The following is a 20,231-nucleotide window of genomic DNA, read 5'->3' as shown; positions in this document are numbered from 1 at the left end:
GGCACTAAATCATTGCAAAATGGGGCTACTCTGACGCCTTGAGGGGCTAGTTGGAATTCTCCCGGTCAAAAAATACCTAGTGGTTATCCAGGAGCTGGTTCACATAGAAACGACTGGATAAATGCCTTATTCTTTCCCTTAATTTACCACTTTTCAAACCAACAACACAGGTTTTTGAAGTAATTTGAATGGATTTGAATGGTCACTTTGGAGGCAGCTGGTGAGCAACAGGCAGATACATTGGATGTTTCAACCCAGGGCCAGCACTGTCCTTATTGACATTCAAATTGTCCTATTTTAAAGACTTTTACAGTTGATCTCTGCAAGGAGATTCTCCTAGGAAACTAGAATAACAAACATAGGGCATTGTAAAAGTTATAACCAAAGACAAGCTTGGAATGTCTCACTGTCTTTATTCCTGAACCTTCATCACTGACTCCTCCATTTCTATGGATGGACCCAATTTCTTCTGGACCCAGGAGAGCCGTTCTCAATCCTCCCTGCACTCCCACTGGCATCCTGGCTTCTCACGGCTCCTGAGGGACTGTTTCTCAGGGCCACATCCAGAACACTAGCTGGTGATCATGGGGACGATGCTAAAATGCACTAGGTCAGCTGCTCTCTTTTAGGAAGCAAACACTAACATACAGAGTCTATTCAGTCAGTCTGGGAGCCAAGACCCCGCCTCTCTACCAAGCTTCCTCCCAGTGCTGCTGCCAGGCCTTGACCACACTGGCCACTCGACCACTGCTCCTGGACCCCACCTGCAGAGCCCCACTTCCGTCAGCTGCACCTCCAGGGGCCTCTGCTCAGCTGCATTTCACCTGCACACGTGAAAGTTACAGAAAAAGCTGGGGTGAGGAGGGAATGCTAGAGAGTTTTCCAGCCTAAGTTATGCTTGGAGACGACGAGCAGGAACAAACGCCCAGTGACACTGGAGACCTGAGCACACACTGGGTGAACAGACTCAGGTGACAGCCCCCTCCAGTGGGCACCAGGCCAGCTGTGAAGGGCTTTCCTTTTCCTTTGAGCCATGCCCACAGGCTATCTGGGACATACTGCACCCAGGTCTGCCCGTGTCCTGACTGGAGGCTGCTGCTCCCAAGCCACAGGGACCGGGCGCCTGGCTATATTTGAGAAGCTGGTCCAAGACACTCTCACAGGGACCCTTCCCGAGGGGCACTGAAGGGCAGAGCGGCCCGTCTCCTCCCCTGTGTGGCCTGTGCAGGGCTGGCCAGGCAGGTCTAAGTGAGCTCCCCAGGAGGACCATCCGGTCCCAGCCCCAGGCTCCTGCACGTCCCTCTCTGATGTCAGAGTCAGGCAGATGCTCCTGCCCGACCCTGTGTAGGAGATTACAGGGCAGGCGGCCTAGGCTGGGGGCTGTGAGGGCGGGCACATGGCCGGCGATCCATCTGCCCTGCTCACCTGCTCCCCGGGCATGGAGGTGCCAGCAGGCAGGTGGCCCTGATCCCCCTGCATGTCAACCACACCCAGGATATATTATAAACATTTTTAGTTCAGAGTTTAGACTTAATTCATACTTGCATTTTACAAAACCCCATCTTTTTCATCCCTAAATTTATCATCAAAATGTCATATCAAAAATATAAATAACTCTCATCCAAAGTCTATCAATGTGAACCCATTCGTCTCTGGAAGGCGTTTTCAACAGCAGACACCATCCCTGATCTTCATTACCGCCGCTGGATCCCGAGGCCCGTGGGCCGGGCCTGCGCTGGCTGGGGATGGTCGGCCTGCTCTGCCGCTGCTGCCTGTTTGGCTCTTACAGGAGGAGCGAGTCCTTGGCGACAGCACTGCCACACTTCTGGGCTGCCCTCCCCTCACGTCCCGGGCCCAGGCAGTGCGGTTCAGTTCCAACTCTCGGGGTCTTAACCGAAATGAGCGGGACTGCAAACATGGTGGCTCTATGCCAGCAGCCCGTCCTCATCCTCGCCCCCGTGTCCTCCTCCGAGCAGGTGCAGACTGTCGTCGTCGTCATCGTCATCGTCGTCAGAAGCGCCTGCTTCCTCCTCACTTCCCAGCGGTTCCGAGGGGCGTTTCATGCCCCGCTGCTTGGAAACGGCCAGAGCGTACTGAATGCTGTAGCGGTTCCAGTCGCAGCTGTTGAAGGTCACAGGAATCATGTCGGCAAAAGCAACACAGTCATCCTTCCAGTGAAAAGCCCGGCTCGCCCGTACCAACCACCACCGGGACTCAGAGAAAAACCAGCCACAGGCTGTAGGAGCCCCAACCTGCCTCACTTCTCTCCTCCCCATGTCCCTGCCCGGCCACCCTCCTGGCTCTGGAGCAGCGAAGGCCTTCCAGGACCTGACTGTGAGATCCATCCCTTCTGCTCTGTCCTCACTGCCCCTGCCCGTCTCTGGCTTCGCCACTCAGGCCCAGCAGACCCCGGAGGAAGGGACCGCTGCGGAGCCCAGGGCCGTTTTGGAGCAGAGAGGAACATGCTGAGTCAGTTAGTTCCCCACAGTGACAGAGTAAGGGAGAAGTCACACCATCATGTCAACGCAGAAATTCGCTGGTGAGAATGAACTGTAAGGTGAAAGGATTCGCGAGGAAGGAATAAACGCAGCACACCACAGAGTGTGCAAGCGGTGCGACCGCCCGTGCAGGAACTCTGAACCGGACTCTAGGTCTGGAAGCATAGCTGGAGCCCCCCCGATCAACACACGAGAGCCAGCTGTGCCCACACATCAGCAACAGCCCTCGATGCCGGGGTCCAGGGAGACTGCCTCTACGGGAGCACCAAGAAATGAGGGGTGACAGGAGGTGCCCAGCCTCTCGGACAGAGCTCTGTGGAGTCACGGAGGCCCCAACAAAGGGAAGGCTCTCCCCAGCAGATGGCAGAGTCGGGAAGAAAAGTTAGGGAGGAAGGCCTGGTTCAGGACTCTTAAAGACAGAGGAACCAGCCACGGACAGGCAGGAGGACCCTGGACCACTGGGCCCAAACACAGGCCTCCGCCTGTGGACAGCGGGCAGTCAAGAGCAGGGGAAGACCTTCAGGATCCGAGCTGGGGCACCTGGCCACCGATCCTGAACTCAGCGCCTCGGACCCCACCGCTCTCTACACACCCCGCCAACAGCAGGGACGGTGACCCTCAGGAGAGGCCACGCTGTGGGGCCTTCATGGGCTGCTCGGCCTCAAGGGAGGGGCCAGAAAGTGCCTGAACCATCAGGAAGCCACCTGGGGACAGGGGACGGGGCTCCTGACCGCACCGCCTCTTCTACTGCATCATTGAGAGCTCTCCTCCACCCAGGACACGCCTGACACGGGCCATCTGTCCCACCATGCGGCAGCCAGGCGTATTTGGCTCGGGGCAGCGAGGGAGCTAGCACCCCCAACACGGGGACCTCCTGTCCCGTCAGACGACGCAGGGAGCAGCCCCGGGGGAGCCAGCACAAAGCGCCAGCCCCGCCCCACCCACCAGCCGCGTCGCAACACGTACAGTTTGGAGACGTCGTCCAGGTGCCGCTGGATGCTCTTCTGAAGGAGCTGCACTGCGGGCAGCAGCGTCCCCGCTCTGCAAGGAGACGCCCCTGAGTGCGCGGCAGTAACGGGACGCCACAGCCCCGTCGCCCGCAGTGTTCGTTGTGTCAAGGCCTCGCCTCACACTGTGTACACGTGGAAAAGCTTCACCTCAAACCGTTGTGGCCTGTAAAGGCTTCGCCTCACATCCTGTTTGCATCTGGCCTCACTTCACGCGGTGTTTGCAATGTAAAGTTTCCCTCTTTATCTATAGGGACCAGCTGATCAAGTGACAGAAGTCACACATGGATGAGCATGTGAGCACATCATACCTGGACTTCAGCTTCTGACCATGCGCCATGAGCAACTTCTGAGTCCATATGAGGTAGAATTCTAGATGGTGAGACGCCTCAAAGGATGAAGCTAAAAACTCAAGCACTTTCTCCACATACAACTCCGGGAGGGAGGAGCTGACAACGTCAACTGCAAGGAGAGGAGGAAACCATGCTCACGCTGCAGAGAATCAAATCAGGAGGAAAGACGATTCCTGCATTTGCAAAGAGGCCGGGAATCCCGACCACTGGGTCTGGACGGAGGGTCCTCCTGGCCCCTCCCGGGCCCCGGCCCCGGGCACTCACTCTCGTCCCAGGGCACAGACTCCAGGGCCTCCTGCAGCAGCTTCTTCTCGTTGAGCCGGAAGGCCATGAGGATGGCCCTGGTGAAGTCCCGCTGGCGCAGTGCCGCCCGGACCCGCCCGGGGGTGACGCTGGTGTCCAGCTCAAATGGGTCAAAGAGCATCTGGGCGTCCAGGGAGTAGATGAGGAGCCCCTCGGTGGTGGTGGCCGCCCAGCAGCGCCCTGGGGATTAAGCAGTCAAGAGGGTTCCTGAAGATTTATGCTCACTTCTCCCCACTGTTTGAAGAACAGGTATTGGATACGTTCCCCTGGTCCCAAAAGCAGCAGCACAGAAAGGAACATGGGGACGTCTTCCTCTTATGCTCTCCCAGCCACCAGCTCCTCTCTGGAAGGGACGCCTGGGTCACTTCCACAGGCATTCCTCCAGAACTGCTGTGTGTGCATGTGAGCAGACACATATACAAACGTCTGCCCCTTGGTTTACACCAGGCCCAGCAGGCTTCTCTGTAAAGGGAAAGATTTTCAGCTTTGCAGGCCGTGTGGCCTCTGCGCCAACTTTTGAACTTCACCGTGATGCCAGGAGAAAACATGCAAATAAACCGGCTCACACCCCCGGTGGGGGCACGTGCTGTCCTGCACTCGCTGCTCCTGTCACTCAATGGGTGCTGGAGAGTGTCACTGTCAACCATAAGATCAGCCCACTGCAAGCCCTGTGGAGCTCTGCTCTGCGGGACCACCTGTACGAGGGGGCACAGACCCTCCCCCACAGCCCCTCAGAACCAGTCCACCGGACGCCCTCAATACAGGGAGGGACAGGATGGGGGAGCAAGGCGCCGGATGGCAGACAAGGCAGCCCCCTGGGACAGTCTTGACTGGTACACGAAAAGGGTGCTCAGGGCAGGTGCCCACCTCCCTGTTTCGAAGCCTGGTGTGTCTGAGGTAAGAGCTTTCACAGCCGTCCTCTGGCGAGGACAAAGACCACCACGTCTTACCCACAGGGGACAGTGTGGCCCAGAGCTGGACAAACGCTCTGAGACCGACTTTGTCCCTGGGAGCAGAGGTGACAGGCCCATCGTGCAAGCTCAGGCCCTCACACCCATCAGGACCAACCCCTGCCCCTTCCAGCACCAACAACCCGCTGCTCAGGGCTCACCAGTGGGAGAGAAGCGGAGCGAGGTCACCCTGATCTCCGGTTTGAAGTGCCGAGAGCTCATGTCACCTGAAGACACAGGAACCGCTCTCAGTTACAGGGCAGCACAGCCCTCACCACTCACCCAACAGAGGGAGGGCCACCCCAGGGGCATGTTGTTGGCCAGGGGTGGCGATGGGCCCATCAGGAATGGCAGCCCTGTCCCCTGGCCCTCCCATCCTGTTCACAGATGCAGCAGGCGAGTGCTGGGCTGGGGCCTCAGATGCTGTCTCATAGGTGCTGCTGGCCTCCACACAGGAGCCCTTGGAGAAGACACTCTCCTGTGCATCTGGCCTGGCCAGCAAACAGCTTGTTTGTTCTTGGAAAAGGTCTCTGCCCAGCCCAGGGCTGCGAGGCAGGGTGGTTCCAGTTCCTCCCTACCCATTCAGCCAGCCTCTTTGTGCAGTGCACAAGCCACACGACTGCACAAGGTAGCTCTGTGGAGTGGAGGCTCACTCTCACTGGGTATCGTCATGTGAATACTTGCTAGCATTTTCTCTTCAAATTAGCTTTTTAAGTAGGTAATCTATTCCCACGGTATGAAATTCAATGACACAAAGGAGACCTGTGAAAAGTCAGTCTCCTCTCAGCCCATCTCCCACCTGGAGCCCTTCCTGGAGGCCACCGCCATGACATTTTGTGTGCGCCCCTGGAAGTACTCTGCTGGGGGCTCTTGACCTCGGGATGACCAGCATTTGGGGCCAGGTCCTTGCGGGTCCAGCAGAGCCCCTGGGCTCCCCAGACTCAACGCCAACAGCGTCTCCACCCAGGCTGAGACACTCAGAACGTCTCCATATAGGCTGAGCACCGCCGCTCCACACACCCGAGGAAGCAGGGGCCACGCTCGTCAGGAAGTCCTCGGGATGCGTCAGCGCAGGCCTGGAGGGAACCAGGCCCGGCCAGCACCAGGGGCCAGGGCGGGCAGGGCAGGGCAGCCACCCCCACACTGTGCCCAGTGCCGGCGCACAGAGACATGCAGGCTTTCTGGGGATGGCTGTCCCTTCATGCTGGTCTACCAGGGCCCGAGGGGCCTGAGGCTTCTGCCCTGTCCCTGTGAGGCACATGTGCCCCTCAGGCCTCCCGGACTGCCAGCTCTGACACCAGAGTCCTTGTGGCCCATGTCGGGGGAGTGAGAGGTGCAGGGCTGGGCGCTGACCGCTGAACAAACCGACAGCCAGACAAGCCAGGAGGCCGCGGGCCATGTAGCAACTCACGGGAGGCTCCCTGCGCCCCCAGCCCCCGGCCCAGCGCCACCCGCGTGTAGTGGGAGCACCTGGTCGTCAACTGTTGCAGCCCCAGCCAGAGAGCAAAACCACTGTTGCCCCGGGAAATCAGGAGGTGAGAGGGTGGCCTGCTGTGGCTGTCCAGGGCCCGAGCGGCCCTCTGCCCACCTTTCTTCACTCCCGGCAGCGGTATCGCAACTCCGGCCTCCTCCCCAGCGTCTTGATCGATTAGTGCCAGGTTACCAAACTCCGTCATTTTCCTGCGGTTCAAAAATTCCTAGAAAGGCAAGTCCATGGACCACTCACCAGCTGGAGGGGAGGGGAGGGCGCAGCAGGACGAGCCCCCAGCCCTGTGTGGAACACGCACAGGACACACGGACCCCGAGAAGGGACAGTGACAAGCCCATCTCAGCCCCTTCCATGGCAGACCATCCCCTCAGATTCCACTGCTGTCGGGTGGGAGTCCCTGCTGCCACCTCAGCGGTGTCGGAGTCCCTAACTCAACACTGGAAAGGCTCGTGAGCCTCTGCAGGGGAGGCACACAGCGCATGTCAGCGTGACACCCAGGGCGGCTGCACATCCTCAGGGACACGCGAGGACACATGCCCCCAGAAACACTTAGGAGGGGCGGGCTTCTGGCCCACACAGGAGCCCTTGCCCTGCGATGGGGCCAGAGCAGTGAACCCAGGCAAGCGCGAGTCTGCCCAGGGGCCCCACCCCGGATCCTGCGGAGCCGGAGCGCGAGGAGGGCAAGGGGCAGGGCCAGGCCGTCCGCAGCAGCAGCCTTGCACCTCCACAGCACACTTGGTCCACACTGGGGTCCTGTGAGCCCGTGGGGCCGTGCAGTGGAGACCCCGCGCACCGGCTCACCTCCATGGCATCCAGCGAGAGGTTGCAGGAGATCTCAAACTTCTTCCTGAGAATCTGCTCCTTGATGTGGTAGATGCACACAAACTTGGACATCCCTCCCGCCAGGATGCTCTGGCCGTCCGCAGAGTAGCAGAGAGTGGTGAAGGCCCTGAAGCAGAGGGGAGGAGGACTTTGTCGCCACCAGGGGACTTCTGATGTGTGGTCCCACCCAAATTCCAGAGGGCAAAGGCCACCCTCCCAGCATTCTCCACAGCTCAGGCTGAAACTCCCACAGGACTTTTTCTTTTTTTGAGGAAGATTAGCCTTGAGCTAACATGTCGCCAATCCTCCTCTTTTTGCTGAGGAAGACTGGCCCTGAGCTCACATCCGTGTCCATCTTCCTCTACTTTCTATGTGGGACACCTGCCACAGCACAGCTTGAGCAGTGCCATGTTCGCACCCGGGATCTGAACCTGAGATCCCTGGGCCGCTGAAGCGGAAAGTACGCACTTAACCCCTGCGCCACCAGGCCGGCCCCTCCCGCAGGACTTTGAACCTGTAGTTTACAACGTCTAGTCACTCTACTGGGTTCTCCAGACTAGGGGCGTGTGCCACAGCCTCTCAAAAGGTACGAGATTTTCACAAAAGGACCATGTGGCTCAAGTAGGAATGAAAAGGAGGCCGGTCTGCCTGCCGCCCTGCGAGTAGCCACTCATGGGAGTGCCTTCTCAGTCCTGCAGGACTAGAAACCTGGCACATGCGCCCGCTTTGCTCACAGAACTCAGACAGTGACCTTGAGTTAGGCAATGGATTGTTAGGCATGACACCAAAAGCACAAGAGATGAACTGGAGGTCTTCAGAAGTAAAACTGTAGTACTTTAAAAGACACCGTCAAGAAAGTCAAGTCAACTCGCAGAATGGGAGAAAAAACCAGCAGATCATTTATCTGATGAGGGGCTCACATTTTAACACATCTAACAAGTCAGCAATAAAGAAAGAGCCCAGTTAAAACAGCAAATGCTCTGGCTGGACGTTTCCCCAAGGCCGACACACAAACGGCCGAGAGCCCAGGAAAAGACGCTCACCACCACCAGTCCTTAGGGAAACGTGAGTCACAACCACGAGCCCCCATCTCACGCCCACCAGAACGGCTGCCATGTAAAACGACAGGACGAGTCTGTGAAGGCGTGGGGACCTGGGACCCCCATGCTGCTGGTGGGAAGGTGAAACGCTGCAGGCTCTCTGGCAGACAGTGTGGTGGTTCCTCAGAAACTTAAACACCGTCACCTGTGGTCACCCAGCGATTCCACTCCTCGGGACACACTTAAGAGAACTAGAAACGAGCCCACACAAACTCGTCCCTGCACGTCCACGGCAGCACCATTAATACCAAAGGTGTGTGAGGACGCTGGAATCTATCAACCCCGCAGCGCACAAAACCGCAGCACAGCTTCCCTGTCTCCTCTGGGAGGAAGAGCTCCCGCTGCTGAGCAGGCTCCCAGCCTGCCGCCCCGTGCCCTCGGTGCCCCACTCCCCACGCTCTCGGTGCCTGCCGCCCTGTGCCCCACGCCATCGGTGCCCCATGCCCCAGACCCTTGGTGTGGTGCCCGCCACCCTGCACCCCACGCCATCGGTGCCTCATGACCCACACCCTCGGTGCCAGCTGTCCTGTGCCCCACGCCCTCGGTGCCCACCACCCTGCGCCCTATGCCCTCAGTGCCTGCTACCCTGCGCCCCTCACCCTTGGTGCCCCATGCCCCATGCCCTCAGTGCCTGCTGCTCTGCACTCTCGGTGCCCCTGCCTCATGCCCTCAGTGCCCTTCACCTCATACCCTCAGTGCCCATCACCCCACGCCCTCAGTGCCCCGGGCCCCACACCCTTGGTGCCCACCACCTGACGCCCCACGCCCTCGCTGAGGCACTCACTTCCCCTTGGCTGAGTGCTTGGCGGTGATCTTGTCCAGCTCCTTCCTTCCTGTCTTGAGGTCATGCCTGCCCTCAATGGAGCCCGTCTGCACGGCGTTCTCGGGGTCCCAGAAGGTGATTTGCGAGTTCAGTGTGGCCACAGCCAGCTCTGCACCATCGGGGCGAAAAGTCACAGCCAGAGCTGAAAAGAGACGCAAAATCAGGGCCCAAGGAAGACCCTGGGTTCCAGCAGATGGGCCCACCCTCACTGGGCCTCATCATCAGCTCTGCGAGGGTCCGGGTCTGGGCGGGGGGAGGAGAAACTCCAGCCCCATGAGGGAGGCCTGTGCCCCAGCACGAATAGCTTGGAGCCACATCGGCTGCTTGTGCAAGCAGGGCCCCAGCCGCCTCGGGGGGCAAGGGGTCCAGGTGGGGCCATGGACGCCCAGGATGCACGACTGAGCAGGGGCCAGTCTGGTGGGAGGGCGCAGGGTGAAAGCAGAGGCCGGGCAGGGGTGAGTCACAGTGACTTGGAGGTCACAGCAAAGGCTGTTCTGATGGAGACGCAGGACAGACTAGAAACAGGCTAACTAGAGGAGGAAGGTCAGTACGGAGGCCCCACAAAAATGGACGACACCGACTGCCAAAAGCCTGAACCGGAGCCGGATGGGGCGGTGGGAAGCAGAGAACATGGAGGGACCTGTGAGTCCTAGGGGCAGCAAATGTGTTTGGCACAGGGCCAGATGGCAAACGGTTTGGTCTTTGGCGTGACCTATCAACTCAGCCACCAGGGAGAGAGCAGCTGTCACAAGACATTCACATAGAGCCTGGCTGTGCTCCGGGTCACTCCCCTCACAGATACGGGAGGCAGGGCCCACCCGGCTTGAGCCGTGAGGCCTCCTATGCCGCCTACAGTCACCTCGTGCTTCTCCCTATGGCTCAAGCCGAGCAGAGCACCGGCCGCTCCTTGGGGACAAGCTAACCCACAGGCAAGAGCAGAAAGCGGCAGGAGGCCTGCTCAGCCTGGGCCCCTGGCTCGCTCTCCTACATGGATGTCCAATGCTAAGTGACCCTGGACTGACCGCCAATCCTGACAGCTGCGGGGCGTGGGGGGTCCTGGGTTTACATCCAGACACACAACCAAGACAGGCAGGTAACAGCACGGAGACCAGACCCTCGTCCTGGGTCACAATTTCTGCCCACTAAGCCCACTGTGCAGCTCACCGTCGGAGGTCAGGGCCAGGGTCTCTGTGGTTCTCCAGCTGTCGGCCATGTCCCATAGACGCACCGTCCTGTCCCAGGAGGCACTGGCCAGCACCGACTTCATTGGGTTAAAACACAGGCCGCTGATGGGCCCCTCGTGGCCAGACAAAACCTACAGTGGTTCAGAGGCAAGAGCCATGGTGGGCAGCCCTGAGCCGGACAGCAGGCACAGAGGCTGTGGCTGCTGAGACACGGCCATCTGAGTGCCCTGAGGCTGTGGGATAAGGCGGGCTGACTCTATCTGGGCGCAAGGAAGGGAGAGGAGGCCAGGCCAGAAAACGCATGTGAACAGTGCTGCCTGCTCCCGAGACGTGACCTCTGACCCACTCGCTCCCCTCAGTCTGCTGGAGGCCCCTCCTGGTGCGTTGTGAGTGGCCTGTCCCCCAGCCCTCTGGTCCCAGCCCCTTCTAGAGCAAGGCTCCTGGGACCCACGTCCTTACGTCAAGGAGCCTGCCTGTCTGCATTGACCAGATAAAGATCTCGAAGGAGTCCTGGGCCCCAGCAGAGACAATCTCCCCGCTCGAGTCCACAGCCACGCAGGAGAACTGGGTGGGGCGTGGAGACGTGAAGGTGCGGAAGTTCCGGTACCTGCCGGGAAAAGAAAAGTCCTGCTTGGCATGGCTCTCTGAAGTCCCAGACGCTGGGCTTCAACCCTCTGCATTCATCTACACCACATACTTCCTGACAAACCCGGAACCCTCAGCCTCTCTCTCACAGCCCACTGCAGAGAAGAAGCTGCTCTGAGCCAGCATCCCAACAGAAGGGTCACCTGTGAAGGTCAAAGGCACGCACGGTCCCATCCATGGAAGAGGTCACAATGACGTAGCCAGTGGCAGTGAAGGTCACGCCAGTGACCCCGCTGGAGTGTTCCGTGAAAGTGATGAAGCAGAAGCCACTGAGGGTGTTCCACACCTTGACCTGCGGTAGGCAGCGCGTGAGGGGTAGGCAGCCACGGCTCAGGACCGCACACGCCCACACACCTCTCCAAACCGGGACCCCCAGCCCCAAGCACACACAGATAGACACCCACGCACACACACACCCCGTGTGGGCACTGAGGCCTAGAAAGATTGTCCGCTGCTCGTCTCCTGTCACCCCGTGAGGGAGGGCTGGGGGGTTGCAGGGACTCCATGTCTGCCCCAGGAGGTGCAGCAAGGACCTGCCCACCTCAGACGGCAGCTGCTAGCACCACAGACCCCTCAGCCAAGAAGCGACAGGTGTACGGGAGCCAGAGCCAATGACGGGGAAACAGACCCCGAACCCTCTCCACCCAGATGTGGCTAAGTCTGTAAAAGCCTCTTCGGGAGCCCAGACGAGGCGGGGAGAGCCCGCAAGCTCCAGGCTGAACCCTACAGGCAGAGCCTGGCCACGAATGCCATGCGCCCCCCTCAGCCCAGACCTGGTACCCTAGCCGGCAGGACAGACAGGATCCATCCCTCCCCGCCGCCATCCGCCAGCCCCATGCCGTGGCGCAGCAGCCCCACCTTGCCGTCATCCCCGCCGGTCACAATGTACTGCCCGTCGGGGGAGTAGGCCAGGGACACCATGCTGTTGAAGTGGCCCTGCTGCTTGAGCACGTAGGACTCGCTCTGCCACTCCCACACCAGCAGCTGGCCCAGGCCTGCAGAGCACACACGGGCTGGGGATTGGCACACGATGCTCCGTCCCGTGGGCAGACAGGGGCACACTATCGACTGTCGGCCTGCCCGGCCTCGACTCACGCTGGTACCCTGACCCCCTGCCCCACCCTGAGTCAGGCACCAGCATCCTCCACCTGAGTGAGGGCACCCAGCACAGTCAACCTCCTGAATCACCAGCACGCAGAGTGGGAATGCCACACAGGACACCTGCTGCGGCCCACCAGAGGGCCAAGGCCCCAGGCCAGGGGCTGCGGCCGGAGACCGAGATTCAGGCAACAAGAGACTCACAGCTCAGAGGAGCTCTTGCTCTGGAAGTTTCACTGACTGCTCCTGCGCACTTGAGCCACCCAGCTGACCCGCTCTGCACACAACAGGCCCCCCAAGGCGTCTCTCCCGGCTGTGTCCCCAGTGCCCGAGGGGACGACAGGCAGCTGTCCTGCAGCAGAAGCTCTATTCTTATTCTCACACAAACCTGAGCAGCCGAAGGCGATCCAGTCCCCGGAGCTGTTGATGGAGACGGATGCAATCCTCTGATCCGAGATGCTGAGCAGAAAAGCAGGGCTCAGTGAGCAAGGAAGAGCCTCCTGGACCGACCCTGGGGGGCCCAGGTGGGCGAAGGCAGGACCAGGTGGCCCCTACCGTCCGGACCCACCTTCTCCCTGCCCACTTACTAGATATAAACAATTCATTTTGTTAAAGCATAAGAAAACCCAGAGCAGTGCCCTGCACTCAAAACTTGGAAGCTGCGTGATTCTGTGATACCCATATTTTAACTTCCAAAGATAAACAGAAAGGAACAAAGGAAAATAAAAACAAAGGATGCGGGACCAGCCCAGAGGCATAGCAGTTAAGTTCCTGTACTCTGCTTGGGCAGCCAGGGGTTTGCGGGTTCGGATGCCAGGCATGGACCTACACACCGCTTACCAAGCCGTGCTGTGGTGGTGTCCCACATACAAAGTAGAGGAAGATTGCCATAGATGTTGGCTCAGGGACAATCTTCCTCACCAAAAAAGTAAAAATAATTAAAAAAAAAGAAAAGTGACACAATCCCGCTGTGGGATCAAAGCCCAGGGAGGGAGCGTGGGTCTGAGACAAAGATGGGCAGCAATGTCCAGTTCACTCTAAGCTGCCTTCCTGCCTGGCCAGGACGAAGGCGAGGTCAGGCGTCCACAGTGCTCAGTCAGGTCAGCACAGCACAGCCTCCGCCCATACCCATGCCGTGCGTGGGCCTGTCAGACTCACTCCCACTCTTGAGCACTCAGGAAACCACACAGGCCACAGAGCAGAGGTGCTCACCTCAGGGAGTGGATGAGGTTGAACTCTGGGAGCTCGTGAAGGTGGAAGATTCCAGAAGCAAACCCAGTGACCAAGAGGTGGGTCTTCTTGTGATACGCTGCAGCTGTCAGGTTGTTAAAATCCCCTTCTTTATTAAAGAAGTACCTAAACAGACGGGAAGGACGACGAGACAGCCAGGCTGGTCTCTTGCCCCCGTTGAGTGCCTGCCTGGGACCCCAGGCCAGAGGCCCTGGCTGCACGTGGGACACGCGGGGGCAGCGCTGACTGCACTGCCTCTCAGGCCCTGAGGGCAACCGCCCATCTCCTCACCCCTCGGCTCTCCACTCCTAAGGCCTCCCTGGCCGTGCGCAGGACCCAGCAGCCTCTTGGCTGGTCCCCAGGACACATCCCCAGGATGGGCCCACGGGAAAATGGCCTGTCCCCGAGCCTGCAGGTCGTCGCCTGCCCACCTCCCGCTCGGCTCCCTCCAAAGCAGGAGAGCCTGCAAGAGTGCATCGGCTGCCCCCAGCGTGTGATGCTGGCCCGCCGCAGTGCAGACCTACTTGGCCAGCCGAGAGTACTTCACTTTGCCCTGCTGCTCCTCAGCGGCCGGCGCGGCCTTCCCTCGGACGGTGGCCTCTCTCTCCCCATCCTCGTCCTCGTCCCCATCCTCATTCTCATCCTCTCTCTGCAGTAGGTCTGCCCTCCAGCCAGTGGGGGCTTTCAGCCTCAGGCCCTCTGGGGGTGTGTCACACTGCCACACGCACAAGGCTCCGTCTTGGCTGAGCGTGTACAGCTGCAAAGGGAAGCACTTGCGTGTGGGCGTGGGCACCCGACCCCTGGCCCTTGCCGGCCCACAGGAGGCCAGGACAAGAACCCTGTCTTAGTGTCACCAGTTCCGCCAAGGCCTGCCCCTGTGCACTGGGAGAAAAAACTCCCGACGGGGAGCCAGCAGCCACCGTCAGTTCCCAAATACCCCCAGGTGGCCTGAGAACGGCCCCCGGGGGCCCCAGGGGAGGGCCCAGCACCACAGCCTCCTGGTGCATCCCGCATTTGCAGCTGTGACCAGAGATGCCAGTGGGCTGGGGGCTCTGGGTGCAGGGACGTACATCCAGACTGCTGGATTCGAAGAAGCAGGCCACGATGGCGTCCTTGTGTCCCCCCAGCGCGTAGTAGATGAGGTTGTCCCAGCGCTCGGCCCCAAACACCCATGTGGACATGTCTTTGCTTCCAACCACAAAGCACCTGGATGGAGGAGACACAGCTCGTGCTCAGGATCACAGCTGAGGCCCCCCAGCACAGAGGGGATGCCCCAGGGTGGCAGACGGGGACACGCCTGGGTCTGCCAGCCTGCATCTCCTCTCTGTGCTTCTCCTGGGACCATGAGCCTCAATGCACATGTGTCTCCATCCTTCCTCACAAAGCAGTGCCTCACAGCAGGGCAGCTGAGGGGAGCCCTAAGAACCGACCGCCGAGCCTGTGGGGTGCCACCTGGGAGCCTGCTCCTCATATCCCCGACCCGAATCGGATCGAACTCTGCTTACGGCGTAAACAGGGACAGAGGTGGGACGGCCCAGCCTCGCTGAGAGTGGGAAGGCTTGGCCGCTGGGTACCCTGCCCCTGTACCACAGACCGTCCCAGGAGTGGGACCGCTGTCTCCTGCTGACACACTGCGTGCTGCCTGGGGGCTGTGTCCCCCCACTGTGGCAGCTGGTGTGACGTACAAATCAGCCCCCACCACCAGCCCCTGCTGCTCCCTGCGCACAGAACTCGGGGTAGCTGAGAAAAAGCCAGCCACTCCCAGGTGCCTTTCCAGATGGTTAGAGATGGCAGTCATGAGAGGATGGGGCTGCAGTGCTCCCCAAGCACCCATGAGGGGAGATGCCACAGCTGCTCTGGATGTTTGGGGCCACAAACCAGGCTGCATGCACTGGTTGACAGCGTTCCTCGCCAGGGTCCAGATCCCACTCTGGCTTCCCGTGACTAAGGCCAGGGCAGACCTAATTCAACCCGGAGCCCGCCCTGCATCCAGCCCCACATGAGGCCCATGAGAGGCCATTTCTAAAGGAAACTTCAGCATGCGCCAAGAGCCACCCAGCGTTGTCAAACACCAGGCTGGCTACAGGCCTCCCTTCCGAGCCCTGCCCTGCAGGCCTCACCGGGAGTCATCTGTCCAGTCGATGCACGTGGTCTCATCGTACGGCCCAAAGTAGGTTTTGTCCAGGACGAACGCGTTGAATTCTCGCTTCCTCCCAGGGGCATGGTACAGCTGAGCGATGTTGCCTTTTGTGACGACGAATTTCCTGCCATGGAAACGGGGGCCCGTCGATATTCAACACCAAGGAGACCCTGAGACCAGCTCAGAGCCCCTGAGAGGACAGCTCTCCTGCTCTGGGGCCAGTTTCCTACGAGGCAACCTTGGGGACCTGCCTCTCACTGGCCCCAAGTCCCCGCTTCTCCTTCAGGGACGAGGCTGAAGAAGGACAGGCAGACAGACCCTGCAGCACCCTGGGCCCGGCCACACCTCTGCCCAGAGCAGAGGCCCCTCAGGCACGCCCATCAACCTGGGATGTGGTCCTCGAGGCCAGGCCAACCTCAGACAGCCCCGGTTGGAACCCAAAGGAAGACACTGGCCCCACGTGACGGGTGCCAAGGAGCAGCCGCTGCCTCAGGTGCCACTCTTAAGAGGTTTCTGAGTGTGGCCGTGGGGTGGGGGCTCCTGACTAAAACCCAGAACCACCCCCTCCATAGCACATCAGGGTCAGCCGGGGTCTGATCAACCTGGGAACGAGCCCTGTCTCCTGAGGCCCTTGAACCCAGAGCAGGGCTGAGTCTGGCCAGGCCCCTGTCCCCACACATCCTCCTCACTGTGGACATCGAAGCCAGGGGTCTGTGCCACTTGGCAGTGGTGGATCCTCCACGGCCCCACTGTCTGGAGGCTGGGAGACCCTCTGAGGGCCACACCTGCTCTGGAGATGGTTTGGATCAGAACTTTTAGAACCTCCCACTGGAGGTGTGAACATCTGCCTTTGAGTGGGGGAGAAGGGCCTGGACCCTGCGGGAGCACTCGGCTCGGGGCCATTTGTGGTTGGCCAAGACGAGGCATTGGCACAGGCTCCCACAGTGAGTGCTGGGTGGAAAGAGACCTCTAGGTTCACACGAGCTGGCTCCAGCCCCGCCGTGCGGGTCACAGAGTCTGCACCTCAACAGCTCCCCGCCCCAGGCCCAGAGGCCCTTACCTGCCATCAGGGGAGAAGGAGACGCTGTGCACAGAGCCCTTGAAGTGGAAGTGGTGGAGCACGGACCTGCAGACCAGACTGACCAGCAGCGCGTTCCCCCCTGCAGGAAGGGCGCGTGGCAATCACGCAGTCCTCCCAGACGTGACAGCCCACCCCAGGCAGCAGATTCACTGCACAGGTACAACCGAGACACAGTGAGGTTCCACACGTTTCCACTGCAGGCATCAGGACTGCGGAACGTGTGCCCCACGGCACAGGGAGCCAGCGCTCACGTGCCAGCAGCGCACAACCAACGAGGACGCCCTGGCACATCCATGCCCTGCACACACGCCCTCATCCTGAAGCCCCCCAGGGCCCCAGACACGGAAGCAACCGGGGGAGATGACCATGCGGCCTAGACCCCCCCACTTTGGGACATGGCGTCGGCCTCATGTCACCCTGAGGCCCGCCACGTCCACCCTCAGCCGGTGCCATCAGTCATGACCCTGAATCGCCATCTCTCAGAGGAGGGCAGTTACCTTCATCGACGATGATGGCGAGGCGGCCATCCGGGGACAGACCCACACACTTGATGTTGTACCGAGTGGCCAGGGGCAGAGTGTCAGATTTGTTGCTGAGAGACAAAAACCAGAACCATGCAGTTGGTCTCGCGTTGTCAGATGAGGAGGCTGGGCCGGGCTCGGACCACCAGCTCACTGGTCCCTGTGCCACACCCACTCCTGTCCCATCAGAGCCCTGGGCCAGAGCTCATCACTCACCCCCGCTCCTCACTGCAGGGAGAGGAAATAAGACAATGACCCTGGAGAAAACTGGGCAAAGCATATCAAAGACCTTAAAGATGGGTTTTAGATATGTCAGGTTTGTTTTGAGGATTGCATCCCAAGTGGATTCTGCAAAGGTATAAAGTCAGAAAACTAGAAACAAGCTAACTATCCAACAGGAGAGATTAACCACAAGGACAGCACATCCCTGTAAAACTATACAGAAAGGGGAAAATGCACAAAAGTGGAAAAACAAGCAACCACTGGCTTAGATTCTAATTTTGCTCTTTACTATTTTATTCCTCAACTTCTCCTCAACGAACATACGGTGGTTACTCTAGAAAGCCCCATCAGAGGTCATTTAAACTAACTGGAAAAGACCAAGCCAGCAGCCGGCCCTGGGCACACCCTGCATGGGCACTGCAGGAAGCAACTCACTGAGGAGGCACGTACTACTGTCCCATCTTACAGACACAAAAACCGAGGCCTGTGGAGCGGGACAGAAACCCAGGTGCCTCTGTGACAGGAGGATCCCACCCAGGTTGCACACGTCTGGGAAGGGGTGATAGCCCGACCAGGAGTCCTCCCCCTTCACCACGCGCTCATCCACAAGAAAGAGTCAATCTGCACGCAGAACTGATCTGGGCGAGCGCCGTGCTCATCCAGCAGGAGGGACCACAAGGGACAGGCGGCGTCCACGTTCTTGGGCACCTTTTCCCAGACAATTCAGTGACTCATGATTTCTACCTTGAAGGTAATGTCAAAGACCTAGATACTCCTAGATCCGCGAGGTTTAGCTGAGGGACCAGAAGGAAGACACCGGGACTTCTGGGCCAGTTCCACCACTGGCCCGTCCACACCACTGAAGGTCCCAGAGCCCTCCTTCAGGCTGCCTGACTTAACAGGGTACTATTAAAAGGAAAGTTAGGAAAACACCGTTGTTTTTCACATGCAAATTACAACAATCACTCTGTTAACGTCATTTTAGGGTACTTACTTTTTAAGGTCAAATACAGTGACTCTGTTTCCCACAGGACTGATGACTGAATTGCCATCACAGGTAAAATTTAAGTTTCCACACCTATAGACGGTCCCCAGCAAATTTGAAAACTGAAAAGAAAGCAAAGCTGTCTGAACACCAAGAAAATACAGAGTCTCCAGAACCCTGGACAAGGGCCGAATGAGGCCTCTGGTCAAGGGGATGGTGCAGCACCGCTTGCAGGGTCCCCGGCCATCCCCTGGGACACTTCCTGGGCACCCATGCAGCCCAGCCCTGAGCAAGAGGGAGGAAGAAGTGCAGCAGGTGAGGGGCACCGGGGTGTCGGGGGAGCCTCCAGACAGCAGGCATCCACCGGGGAAGGAGAGGATGGGACCCACGTCTCAGAAAAGCAGCAAAGATGACGAGCGCTCTGTAATTAATCCATGAGTACAGCCATCAAATGTGAGCACTCCCTGAGCCCCATCTCTGCCCTCAGCGCCCTCATATCCCACCTCCACAGGCGGGCAGTGGAGAGACAGAGAATCAAAGAGCGGGGTGGTGCTGAAGACAGACACCCCACAGCGGGCGGGAGAGGTATCTCAGAGGGTGGGCCAGGAGGAGCTTGGAGGGGCCACCAGGCCAGCAGGGCGGAGAGCCAGGGAGGAGCTTGGTCAGCGAGGTTTCCAGCAGAGCATGGGGGTTCCCACTCCCGAGTACTGAAGGCCAGCGATCGGCCGTGGGCGCAGGAGGGGAAGCAGGGAGGCCAGTGAGGCTACTTCGCACAGCAGGGGACCAGAGGACAGAGCGCGGCGGCGGGGAGCTGGGTGGGGACGGAGGAGGGTCCCGGGGCAGGGCGCTGAGGCCGAGATCCCAAGAACAGGTGTGGGCAGAGGGGGTGCGGGGCGGAGCTGGGGGGCCGCCCGAGAACAGCCTGCAGGGGAGGGGCCGCCATTGGGGTCGCGGCGGCAGGCACCCCCCGGCCGTGTGTCCCTGAGTCCTCCCCACGTCGCGCTCTGACAGACCTCACGCGGCCTCCGGAAAACGGGGTCCGGCCCGAGCGGCTCCCAGCCCGCTCCGCGCGGCTGGGTCCTCAACGCGCCAGCTGCAGCCGGGACCCTCCGTCCAGGCCGGGACCGCTGCTGCCCTCGAGGCCGGCCTCCCTCAGCCTCATGGGAGTGACAGCGCGGCCCGCACCCCGGGCCCACGGGGTCCCTCCCCCGGCCCCCGCTGCCGGCCCCCCGGGCTCCGGGACAATACAGCGCACGGCCCCAGGCTGCCCAGCGCCCTCACTCACCCGGTACGCGAACTTCATCCCGGCAGCTGCACGTGGACCGCCCCGCAGCCTCCACGCCCCGCCAGCCGGCTAGCAGCGAGCACTTCCGGGGCGGACGCGGCCCCGCGCCACAGCGCCCCACGCGGCCCGGAGGAGCCGCCCCGCCCCGCCCGAGGCGGAGCCCCAGCCCGGCCCCGCCCATGCCCCGCCCCGCCCGAGGCGGAGCCCCAACCCCCCGGCCACGCCCATGCCCCCGCCCCCGAGGCGGAGCCCCAACCCCCCGGCCACGCCCATGCCCCCGCCCCCGAGGCGGAGCCCCAACCCCCCGGCCACGCCCATGCCCCCGCCCCCGAGGCGGAGCCCCAAGCCCCGGCCACGCCCATTCCCCCGCCCCCGAGGCGGAGCCCCAGACCCGGCCCCGCCCATGCCCCGCCCGAGGCGGAGCCCCAAACCCCCGGCCCCGCCCAGAGGCGGAGCCCCAGTCCGACCACGCCCACTCCCCCGCCCCGCCCGAGG

The 20,231-nt window shown here is 60.5% G+C and overlaps 1 protein-coding gene across 1 annotated transcript; it reads right to left on the bottom strand.

The window, feature by feature from the left end:
- Positions 1-1,496: 1,496 nt before the first annotated feature.
- On the bottom strand, positions 1,497-19,901 carry PWP2 (PWP2 small subunit processome component). Its single transcript, XM_023630265.2, has 21 exons — positions 19,737-19,901; positions 18,461-18,573; positions 17,221-17,315; positions 16,703-16,802; positions 15,623-15,766; positions 14,573-14,708; positions 14,027-14,259; positions 13,485-13,628; positions 12,661-12,731; positions 12,033-12,169; positions 11,318-11,466; positions 10,989-11,136; positions 10,510-10,660; positions 9,307-9,487; positions 7,402-7,549; positions 6,700-6,808; positions 5,273-5,338; positions 4,123-4,341; positions 3,817-3,967; positions 3,465-3,539; positions 1,497-2,121 (listed from the first exon to the last, which is right to left on the bottom strand). The coding sequence occupies exons 1-21, from the start codon at positions 19,752-19,754 to the stop codon at positions 1,926-1,928; spliced, it is 2,784 nt and encodes a 927-aa protein (XP_023486033.1). The 5' UTR covers positions 19,755-19,901; the 3' UTR covers positions 1,497-1,925.
- Positions 19,902-20,231: the final 330 nt, after the last annotated feature.

This window comes from Equus caballus, chromosome 26, assembly GCF_041296265.1.
Source record: "Equus caballus isolate H_3958 breed thoroughbred chromosome 26, TB-T2T, whole genome shotgun sequence".
NCBI classification, from domain to species: Eukaryota; Metazoa; Chordata; class Mammalia; order Perissodactyla; family Equidae; genus Equus; species Equus caballus.
Note: the sequence above shows the minus strand (reverse complement) of the source record. Positions and strands in the feature narration are given on the sequence as shown.